Source organism: Coregonus lavaretus (assembly GCF_964263955.1).
Source record: "Coregonus lavaretus genome assembly, chromosome: 8".
Lineage (NCBI taxonomy): Eukaryota > Metazoa > Chordata > Actinopteri > Salmoniformes > Salmonidae > Coregonus > Coregonus lavaretus.
The window spans coordinates 10,074,395-10,086,616 of record NC_139995.1 but is presented as its reverse complement, the minus strand read 5'-3'; the positions used below and the strand labels follow the sequence as shown (position 1 = coordinate 10,086,616).

At 43.5% G+C, this 12,222-nt stretch overlaps 1 protein-coding gene across 1 annotated transcript; it reads right to left on the bottom strand.

Annotated features, from left to right (window-relative positions):
* Positions 1-2,052: 2,052 nt before the first annotated feature.
* Positions 2,053-11,829, bottom strand: LOC311133107 (sodium-coupled monocarboxylate transporter 1-like; the record flags this gene model as incomplete). Its single annotated transcript, XM_084166542.1, has 15 exons — positions 2,053-2,178; positions 2,331-2,416; positions 2,622-2,731; positions 2,974-3,167; positions 3,407-3,493; positions 3,590-3,657; positions 3,904-4,016; positions 4,277-4,365; positions 8,273-8,402; positions 8,519-8,659; positions 8,785-8,939; positions 9,188-9,255; positions 9,615-9,666; positions 9,895-9,960; positions 11,473-11,829. The coding sequence occupies 15 exons, from the start codon at positions 11,827-11,829 to the stop codon at positions 2,053-2,055; spliced, it is 1,842 nt and encodes a 613-aa protein (XP_084022668.1).
* Between the last annotated feature and the right edge of the window lie 393 nt (positions 11,830-12,222).

Below are 12,222 nucleotides of genomic sequence, written 5' to 3'. Positions count from 1 at the left end.
TGGACACCAAGGAACTTGAAACTCTCGACCCGCTCCACTACAGCCCTGTCGATGTTAATCGTCCACGATCAGCTCCTTTGTCTTGCTCACATTGAGGGAGAGGTTGTTGTCCTGGCACCACACTGCCAGGTCTCTGACCTCTTCCCTATAGGCTGTCTCATTGTTGTCGGTGATCAGGCCTACCACTGTTGTGTCCTCAGCAAACTTAATGATGGTGTTGGAGTCGTGCTTGGCCATGCAGTCGTGGTGAACAGGGAGTACAGGAGGGGACTAAGCACGCACCCCTGAGGGGCCCCAGTATTGAGGATCAGCATGACAGATGTGTTGTTGCCTACCCTTAACACCTGGGGGCGGCCCGTCAGGAAGTCCAGGATCCAGTTGCAGAGGGAGGTGTTTAGTCACAGGGTCCATATCTTAGTGATGAGCTTTGTAGGCACTATGGTGTTGAATGCTGAGCTGTAGTCAATGAACAGCATTCTCACATAGGTGTTCCTTTTGTCCAGGTGGGAAAGGGCAGTGTGGAGTGCGATTGAGATTGTGTCATCTGTGGATCGGTTGGGGCGGTATGCGAATTGGAGTGGGTCTAGGGTTTCCAGGATGATGGTGTTGATGTGAGTCATGACCATCCTTTCAAAGCACTTCATGGCTACCGACGTGAGTGCTACGGGCGGTAGTCATTTAGGCAGGTTACCTTAGCTTTCTTGGGCACAGGGACTATGGTGGTCTGCTTGAAACATGTAGGTATTACAGACTCAGTCAGGGAGAGGTTGAAAATGTCAGTGAAGATACTTGCCAGTTGGTCCGCGTGTGCTCTGAGTACACGTCCTGGTAATCCGTCTGGCCCAGCGGCCTTGTGAATGTTGACCTGTTTAAAAGTCTTGCTCACATCGGCTACGTATGTTTACAGCATGTCAACTGTATGCAACCCTGGGTATTTGCCCCAGGAAAAAACGAATTGAAGTAGTATGTTAGTAGCCTACAGTTGTTTGTGGTTAATGAATATGGTCACCTCATGTGATGCATGCAAGATACAGTATAACTGTTGCACTCCAAACCTGTTTAGAAATAAGCATGCATTTGTGTCTAGCTCATTGCCCTAAATCAAGCATGTTTATGAAAACAACTTGACAATGAAAGAATCCCAAAAGAACAATCACAGCAAGCAAACTCGGTATACATTTCAGCACAATCTTTTATCAACTACATATGCTCATATTACAAGTCCATTATTTGTAGTGACAAGTAGGTTAGATGTATATTTTAATTCATGTATTTTTTATTAAACTTATTTGATTTATAATCTTAACACATTGTTGAAAAGTCACAAACCCCCACCTCACAACCCATGCGACCCCAAACTGTTCAAACTGTTCACACCCCCCTTGTTGGTGATTTAGTTTTGTTGTTGTTGCAGTTTGAAAGCTAATTTCCTCCAATTATAGACATTTTGCCATGTCATATGTGTGTTGATATGATACTTTAGTGACTCAACAATATCAATGGAGGCCCCTTGGGTGTTGAGGCCCCTGGTCAAGTAATCTGGCCATGATAACAACAAGATTTAGATAGCTGGTTAGCCTAACATACCTACCTAGCTACCATAGGCTAGCTAGTTGATCAACTGGAAATTTCTGACAGGTTTAAATAGCTCTTTAAGGTCTGTCAGTGAGTGACATAAATAGAGGAAAACTGCCCATGCACTAACACATTTTGAAATGCTGCCTTGTGCATTCTCTGCTATTACAACTCTCGACAGCAGTAAATTGAATGCCCAACTGAGTAAAAATAAATTTAAAAAAATTTGTCGGGACCCCACGGTCAGTATTGACCCTGTTGAATATGGGGTTAGAAATGCTTGTCCTTTGTTCTTAGAGACATGTCACTCACACACACATTTGCTGATTAGAGACTTCATCTGCATAATTACACACTTGGGCTTCCTTTTCTTAGCAATTAATTTCATTACAATAAAACTAGAATGGAAATGTGAGAGGACAAATCGTTCTCTTGGAGCACTCCAGTAGACAGCGTGTATTTAGCTTGGTGGCAGCATCACATTTTAGTGACCTTCTCCACATCCTTATCCACAATGTTAAGCTGAGAGTCTTTGAATCCAGCGTTGTTTGATCCTTTCTTCAGCTCTGACCCAGCCTTTTCATTTATCTCAGGGTCTGATGCCTGCGGAAGACACACAAAGACCACCCAGGAGCCAGTTAACACACACACAGATAGACACAGACACAGAACATTTCATACAGATGTGGGCCTACAGTATGAGAGAGAGAAAAAAATGAAAGAGAGAGGGTTGAGGTGGTGGGGAGATGCTTTACCTCTGAGTCCTTGCCACAGCCAGCGCAGAATAGATCACTTCTCCTTACAAAGAGATCCGAGCGTAGATTCTCCTGCTTGCAGCCACCTGGAAAGACACAACACAGGGAGATGTCTGGCTTAACTAAATGCATACAATATCAATTTGAACCAGCCTAAGTCATTATACCCAGGGCCAGGAGTATTTCCTAAACAAACCTGACCAGGAGTTTGTCCTGTTCAGGTCATGAAGTCAGTAATAATCATATCACGCACTATGCTGTTAGGGTTAGAGCTAAAGGAGGTATCCTCACCTGTGATAGCGCTTACCACCAGGCCCACGATCACAGTCACCAGAGTGCCCAGAAGACAGAAGTACACGTAGGACAAAGAGTACCATGAGTCTGCCAGAGCTGGTCGGTCACTGTAACAACAAGATAAAGAGTCATACCTGAGCAACCTTAGCTCAGCTCCCCTTACACATTAGCCTCGTGAAATCAGATTCCTTTCAGTGAAACAGAATGTGAGCTGGCAAGATCAGGCTGGTTTAACAAGGCTGCTAACCCATAGCTATAAGCACCATAGGACTCTGGTCAAAGGTAGTACACTATATTGGGAATAGGGTGACTGGAGACAGGGGTTATAAAGTGACTGTGAGTAACTCACTCAGGCAGAGGGGTCAGTGTTACTGCGCTGGTCCATGGGGCCAGGGTGGTGTAGTTCAGGTCCTGTGTGCGGTTACAGCCTGCCACACTGATTGGCAGGGGGTTGATCTTATCAGCTGAGGGTGGGTATATCTGCGCTCCAATCCCTACCCACAGGGTAATAACAAGGCCCACAATCAGCCCTGTGAGTCCCCCCTGCAAGGCACAAGGAAGCAGTCTCAGTACAGTCTTACCTATAGAGATACATCACATGTATATGTAATTATTATATTGTCTAACCTTTAACATTGTGTTGTATTTAACAACCAAAATCTTGATTTGTATGTCAGGATTTTTATAGTGTTTACAGATGTTAATTTCTCTTTGAGTAATGAGTAAATCAGTCTTTGAGTATGAATGATGACATTGATATGAATAAGATTGGGAATACCTACTGTTGAGTTTGCTGTGCGCCAGAACATGCCTAGTAGGTAAAGTCCAAGAAGAGGTCCACTGATCATTCCAAATATGGAGAGTGCTGCCTGAAAAGAGACAACGGTTGGAAACATAAAGTAGAGAGGATGACTCCTAGACAGCAGGTGGTGCTACAGAGCCACATCTGATTATCGTTTTCCTACCTGCAAAATGCTCCCCATCAGTGAAGCTATTGCAGCCATCCCAATGCACAAAACCCCGAAGAAAACACCTGGAATATGTCCAAAGATAATTAAATATCCCATAAACATATGATGATTAGGAATATATTTCCATGTAAAGTAATAACATATAATGTACATACATTTTAAAAAATGTCAAACTGACAAAAATACACACTGTATATTTGTATCACATTATTATTTGAATGAGCCCGCATATCATTTTGTTAGTTTTACACAGGGCTGTGGCAGTCATGACATTTTGTCAGATGGTTATTGTTTTGTGTGAAACTCACTGAGGCCCATGTTGATCCAGGACACCTGTTTCTCTGTCAGGTTTTTGCACGCTGGCCTGATGAAGTCCTCCACAGTGACAGCCACCAGCGCATTGATGCTGGAGGACACAGTACTGAAACAGACGCAATGACAATAGATGAGGAGAAGAGAAAGAATTGTCCTTTGTCTGCTGGGAAATCATGGTTAAACACATTAATTGATAGGTTAGTAGTGGAATACTGCATGTGTTCGGACCCAGAACGGGGTAGGGGATCATGAGGTGGGGTTTTCTTACTATGCCAATACATTTAAATATCCATCCAGACCTTTTCCACCTAGAACATTTGTGTAACCAGACATTCTCTATTTGGGTTCCCCTTGGAGTATACTCACCTTAGTGTACCACTGTATGCTGCAGACACAAACAACCCAGGGACTCCAGGATAGGCTGCCAGAATGTCCATCACCAGGTATGGAAGCAGCTTGTTTACACAAACACACATGTGCACACAGACACACACACACACACCAGTCAGTTTCAACATTTGATAACACTGCCGTAGTCAAATCAAATTAAAATCAAATCACATTTTATTCGTCACATGCTTTGTAGACAACAGGTGTAGACTAACAATGAAATGCTTACTTATGGGTCCTTTTCCAACAACGCAGAGTTGTAGATAAGAAGAATAAAAAAAATAGTGACACAGTGAATAACACGGCTATATATATATATATATAGTAGAAAATAACACGGCTATACAGTGGGGAGAACAAGTATTTGATACACTGCCGATTTTGCAGGTTTTCCTACTTACAAAGCATGTAGAGGTCTGTCATTTTTATCATAGGTACACTTCAACTGTGAGAGACGGAATCTAAAACAAAAATCCAGAAAATCACATTGTATGATTTTTAAGCAATTCATTTGCATTTTATTGCATGACATAAGTATTTGATCACCTACCAACCAGTAAGAATTCCGTCTCTCACAGACCTGTTAGTTTTTATTTAAGAAGCCCTCCTGTTCTCCACTCATTACCTGTATTAACTGCCCCTGTTTGAACTCGTTACCTGTATAAAAGATACCTGTCCACACACTCAATCAAACAGACTCCAACCTCTCCACAATGGCCAAGACCAGAGAGCTGTGTAAGGACATCAGGGATAAAATTGTAGACCTGCACAAGGCTGGGATGGGCTACAGGACAATAGGCAAGCAGCTTGGTGAGAAGGCAACAACTGTTGGCGCAATTATTAGAAAATGGAAGAAGTTCAAGATGACGGTCAATCACCCTCGGTCTGGGGCTCCATGCAAGATCTCACCTCGTGGGGCATCAATGATCATGAGGAAGGTGAGGGATCAGCCCAGAACTACACGGCAGGACCTGGTCAATGACCTGAAGAGAGCTGGGACCACAGTCTCAAAGAAAACCATTAGTAACACACTACGCCGTCATGGATTAAAATCCTGCAGCGCACGCAAGGTCCCCCTGCTCAAGCCAGCGCATGTCCAGGCCCGTCTGAAGTTTGCCAATGACCATCTGGATGATCCAGAGGAGGAATGGGAGAAGGTCATGTGGTCTGATGAGACAAAAATAGAGCTTTTTGGTCTAAACTCCACTCACCGTGTTTGGATGAAAAAGAATGATGAGTACAACCGCAAGAACACCATCCCAACCGTGAAGCATGGAGGTGGAAACATCATTCTTTGGGGATGCTTTTCTGCAAAGGGGACAGGACGACTGCACCGTATTGAGGGGAGGATGGATGGGGCCATGTATCGCGAGATCTTGGCCAACAACCTCCTTCCCTCAGTAAGAGCATTGAAGATTGACAATGACCCGAAACACACAGCCAGGGCAACTAAGGAGTGGCTCCGTAAGAAGCATCTCAAGGTCCTGGAGTGGCCTAGCCAATCTCCAGACCTGAACCCAATAGAAAATCTTTGGAGGGAGCTGAAAGTCCGTATTGCCCAGCGACAGCCCCGAAACCTGAAGGATCTGGAGAAGGTCTGTATGGAGGAGTGGGCCAAAATCCCTGCTGCAGTGTGTGCAAACCTGGTCAAGACCTACAGGAAACGTATGATCTCTGTAATTGCAAACAAAGGTTTCTGTACCAAATATTATGTTCTGCTTTTCTGATGTATCAAATACTTATGTCATGCAATAAAATGTAAATGAATTACTTAAAAATCATACAATATGATTTTCTGGATTTTTGTTTTAGATTCCGTCTCTCACAGTTGAAGTGTACCTATGATAAAAATTACAGACCTCTACATGCTTTGTAAGTAGGAAAACCTGCAAAATCGGCAGTGTATCAAATACTTGTTATCCCCACTGTAAGTCCATTAGAGTTACCAGCCTCAGAAATTGCAGCCCAAATAAATGCTTCACAGAGTTCAAGTAACAGACACATCTCAACATCAACTGTTCAGAGAAGACTGTGTGACTCAGGCCTTCGTGGTCGAATTGCTGAAAAGAAACCACTACTAAAGGACACCAATAAGAAGAAGAGACTTGCTTGGGTCAAGAAACAATGGACATTAGACCGGTGGAAATTTGTCCTTTGGTCTGGTGACCAAATTGGAGATTTTTGGTTCCAACCGCCGTGTCTTTGTGAGATGCGGTGTGGGTGAACGGATGATCTCTGCATGTGTATTTCCCACCGTAAAGCATGGAGGAGGAGGTGTTATAGTGTGGGGGTGCTTTTCTGGTGACACTGTCTGTGATTTATTTAGAATTCAAGGCACACTTAACCAGCATGGCTACCACAGCATTCTGTAGCGATACGCCATCCCATTAAGTTTAGGCTTAGTAGGACTATCTTTTGTTTTTCAACAGGACAATGACCCAACACACCTCCAGGCTGTGTAAGGGCTATTTTAACAAGAAGGAGAGTGATGGAGTGCTGCATCAGATGACCTGGCCTCCACAGATGACCTCCACCCAATTGAGATGGTTTGGTATGAGTCGATCCGCAGAGTGAAGGAAAAGCAGCCAACAAGTGCTCAGCATATTTGGGAACTCCTTTAAGACTGTTGGAAAAGCATTCCAGGTGAAGCTTGTTGAGAGAATGCCAAGAGTGTGCAAAGCTCTCATCAAGGCATAGGGTGGCTATTTGAAGAATCTCAAATATAAAATATATTTTGATTTGTTTAACACTTTTTTTGTTACTACATAATGTTGATGTCTTCACTACTATTCTACAATGTAGAAAATAATAAAAATAAAGAAAAAACCTGGAATGAGTAGGTGTGTCCAAACTTTTGACTGGTACTGTATATATTACAGACTGGGTCAGGGAGAGGCTGAAAATGTCAGTGAAGACACTTTGCAGCTGGTCAGCGCATGCTCCGAGTACGCGTCCTGGTAATCCGTCTGGCCCTGCGGTCTTTTGAATGTTAATCTGTTTAAAGGTCTTACTCACATCGGCTACAGAGATTGTGATCACGCAGTCATCCGGAACAGCTGGTGCTCTCAAGCATGGTTCAGTGTTGTTTGCCTCGAATCGAGCATAGAAGGCATTTAGCTCGTCTGGTATCCTCGTGTCACTGGGCAGCTCGTGGCTATGTTTCCCTTTATAATCCGTGATAGTTTGCAAGCCCTGCCACATCCGACGAGCATCAGAGCTGGTGTAGTAGGATTCGATCTTAGTCCTGTATTGACGCTTTGCCTGTTTGATGGTTCGTCGGAGGGCGTAGCAGGATTTCTTATAAGCGTCCGGGTTAGTGTCCTACTCCTTGAAAGCGGCAGCTCTAGCCTTTAGCTCAGTGTGGATGTTGCCTGTAATCCATGGCTTCTGGTTGGGATATGTATGTACAGTCACTGTGGGGGACGACGTTGTCGATGCACTTATTAATGAAGCCGGTGACTAATATGGTAAACTCCTCAATGCCATCGGATGAATCCCGGAACATATTCCAGTCTGTGCTAGCAAAACAGTTCTGTAGTTTAGCATCCGCTTAATCTGACCACTTCCGAATTAAGCGTGTCACTGGTACTTCCTTTTTGAGTCTTTGCTTGTAAGCAGGAATCAGGAGGATATAGTTATGGTCAGATTTGCCAAATGGAGGGTGAAGGAGAGCTTTTTTTCCCCTTAGTCACACAGGTGACATGCTGGTAGACATTAGGTAAAATGGATTTCAATTTTCCTGCATTAAAATCACCAGCCACTAGGAGCGCTGCCTCTGGATGAGCATTTTCTTGTTGGTTTATGGCCTTATACAGCTCGTTGAGTGCGGTCTATAGATGTAAACTCTCTACGCAAATAGTATGGTCTACAGTTTATCATTAAGTATTCTAACTCAGGAGAGCAGAACCTCGAGACAGCAATGTATATGCAGTCCATGCCTATAAGAACCACAGCTGTCTTACACTTACTTACCTGATCAACTGCCCCTACATCACCGTTAGTGAATGGATCACAATCTTTGTAAATGGAGTACATGGTGAGGCCGGAGAACACTGCTAAGCTCACAGTCAACCAGAGACCAATTATATTCCCATACAGTGACCTGAGGGTTTTAAAGAAAGCAAAATGGAACAAACACTCATGTTGCTATTCTTCATTCACAGCTTTTCCTGTATGTTATGATTGTTCTACATTGTGGAAGGTAGGAGTGCAACTTACAGTTTGGCTTGGGTTAGGGTTTTGCAGGAGATGTAACGCTGCACCTGGGACTGGTTGATGGAGTAGATGGACACCCACATTACACTGCCACCAACCACGATCGTCCAGAACGTGTGACGCTTCAAAGGGTCTGGGTCAAAACTGCATTAGAAGGTATTAAAGTGAAAACGCTCAGGAAACTATGAGGAGTCATACTGTGCTGGTAATTCATTTTTATCAGTGTAGCTATTCAATCCCTGCATGACGTTTGTGGACATTATACTTACTCAAACGCGTTGAGCCTGCCTCCCTTGTAGCAGTCGTCCCAGATCGTCCCCAGGCCCCCCTGGATGACAGCCCCCCTGGCGATGACGGCCACAAAGCCTGCTAACATGATCACCATCTGAAACACGTCTGTCCATATCACCGCCTTCAGACCTCCCTGAGAACCACAATACAACATGGAGTCAGGGGAAGGAACCGTAACCTCATGTGCACAAAAGAGGTATGTTCATATGTATGTTCTGTTGTGTTTCCTGGACCCTAGTAATTGCCCATAACTGGGGCACAGAGTTTTCCCTGCATGGTCAAGTCATTGGGTCGAGAAAAACTCCTGGCCTTGGTCATGTGTATTGTCACAGCGGGAAGGTGTTGATTGCTGATTGGGAGTGTGTGAGATGAGCCACTGACCAGGGTACAGTAGAGGATGCACACCCCCCCAGTGGCCACCAGCACTCCCCAGAGGTTCATCCCTGTGACTGAAACACACAGAGGTTCAGCCCTGTGACTGAAACACCCAGAGGTACAGACCCGTTTACATGAATTGTCCAAATAATACTCTTCAACTGTTTCCTTGAGATGAAACTAGATACATATGAATCATGCATGATATTATCACTTAGCCTAACAATATCTGCATATCCTCTTTCGAGCTGCTGATAGCATCAATTCATTAGCAATTAGACAATACCTTAATCATCAGATCACAGACCAATTTAATTAGCTAAAGATGTATAATCAGTCTTGTCCAGAGATTGACCCTCGGTCAATGCACAGATAATAATATTATTGTGGTTTGGATAAGGGACATTACAGAGATACTTTGCATATGACTTACTTTGATTGAGTGCGAGAGCTGGCGCATAGATGACCATACCAGTGTACAGGACCTGAAAGAAACACAGCAATTAGTTGATTGACGTAAACATGCTTGATGCACATTCATAAAGGTGGAATGTTTACCTGAGATGGCCAGATGGCTTCAGAAAAACAGGCAATGGAAAAAAGGAGAAGGGCAATTTTTTGTAGTTAATGTATTATGGAGATTATTGTTTCCACCAAATCCTTAGGGAAGCACTGCCTACCATTTCATCCCATGATGTTAACTGAATATTTACCGTTTGTATGATGTACATGGATGTCCCGATCACCCGAATCAACTTGTTAAAGCGCATCTCCAGATACTGCAGAGAAAATAAACATTTTAGTCAAACCTGGCCTGATTTCATTGGCTTTTTACACTTGTAAATATTCCCAAAATATTTGAGAACATTCCCGTAAGTGTCTCATTAGGTCACTAACCCTCAGAAAACTGAACACATTAATTTTCTTGCAACGCCCATGAAATGTGTCCAGAACATTAATATTGTATATTCTGAGAATATGGTAACCATGTTCTGGGTTTGTTCTGTTTCAAATTAAGGGAATGTTCCTCCTAACTCTGACACCAAAATCTGCTAAAATGGTTCTCAGAAGGTCTTTGTTAACATGGATAGAATGTTCCCCTATCTAATGGAAAACTGGACACTCAAACATTAGGGGGTCATTACGGGAAACATTACAAAAATGTTCTCTCTCCCTAGAACTGTTATCTGGGTAATCAGGAAGTGATGATAAAGAAAGATGCATAGATTTGTGGTCCTCTGTAGCTCAATTGGTAGAGCACGGCGCTTGTAACGCCAGGGTACTGGGTTCGATCCCCGGGACCACCCATACGTAAAAAATGTATGCACACATGACTGTAAGTCGCTTTGGATAAAAGCGTCTGCTAAATGGCATATTATTATTATATTATATTATTTGATTTCTCAGTAGTCTGTCTATCTGTCTATCCTGGTTCACACCCACCAAGCTATCCACAACTCTGGACCCAAGTACCACTCTGACCTCATTCTACCCTCCTGCCCCACACGCACCCCTCGCTCCTCCAGGTCCATCTGCCTTCAGCAGCCCCGCAGCAGACTAATAACTCTGGGTGACAGGGCTTTCAGACACTAATAGGGCTGCAGAGTCTCTGTCCTCCTTTAAGGCACAGCTCAAGACTGTGCTGTTCAGAAAAGCTTTCAAGGACCTCAGCTAATTCTGTTCTTGTGTCCTCTGGATCTGACGACACCTGTATATAGCTTTGATTGTTGTCTGTGTTCTATGTTCTGTATTTTGGATTGTTTTTATTAGTATTATTATTTATTTGCGCCTTTGGTCTGAGAAAAGCGCTTCACAAATTAAATGTATTATTATTATTATTATTATTTGCAGGTCTAAAGCCTCAACATTATTTTCAAGTCATCAATGGTTTCTTTGTCAAAGCAGAGGAAATACTTTTATGGACTCTTATGGCAATTAGTCACATATTTTTACTAGGTAAAGTCCTCAAATATGCTGAATGTAACAGATGTAACAAGAAGACACACCTCCTGGATTAGATTGTTTTCATGGATCAGTGATGAATCATTAGTTAAATTACAACGGATAGACATGTTAGAGCACACCCTCTCATCTTCACCTTTCCCCTGGTGATTAATCTTAATTCCTACACCCAACCTCTTACCCAAGTTCCCCTATTCCTCTTCACTTTATCTCCATCCACCTTGATTGCACTCGCTGTTTGACCAGTACAATAGACCCAGTGGAATAGTCACAAAAGTGCAATGTATTTGACCCAGGTGGGTCTGACAAAGCCTGGTATATCTCCTTACCTCATAGGTGCTGGTGATGCCCAGGCGGTAGAAAAGAGGGACAAAGATCTCGGCGGTGATGGTGGACATGATGGCATAGGAGATGGCAAAGATCCAGTAGCCTGCCCCAAACCGATAGGCTTCGGCTGGCGTTCCGATCACGGTGATGCCAGACATGAAGCTGGCAGTGAGGGACATGGCAACGGGCACCGCTGTCATCTGACGGCCCCCCAGCAGGAACTCACCGCTGCTGGTGTTCTTGCGGCCCCGGATGGCTTGGAATAGGCCGATGCCAACCGCCCCCAGGAGTGTGCCCACAAACACCACATAGTCCCACACAGAGAACGAGGCCACTGGGCCCCCTGTGCCCGTCGTCATGGTTAATGACCCCAGAAGAGATCCCTCAGGCAGAGACCAACACTTATCTCACCTTTACTATCTAACCACTTTCACCCGCTGCGCGACACTTAGATCTTACAGGTTGATTGTTAGGCAATGTTGCTAATATTTCATTTCATTTATTTCCAATGCACACTATTTTTCCTATTTACAATTCGATCAAAATGAATGGTATGTGAATTACAGAATTATTTAACTTTCACAAAGTTGAATTATTATTTTATTTTTATCAAGAATGTCAAAATAAAACACTTTTACAAAAATTGAGGCCAACCTTTTCTCAGTCTTCCAAGAGAACAAAACAATAACAAATACATTCTCAGTCAACTAGATATGCACCTCAGGAATGCAAGTATCAATACAGATTAATTG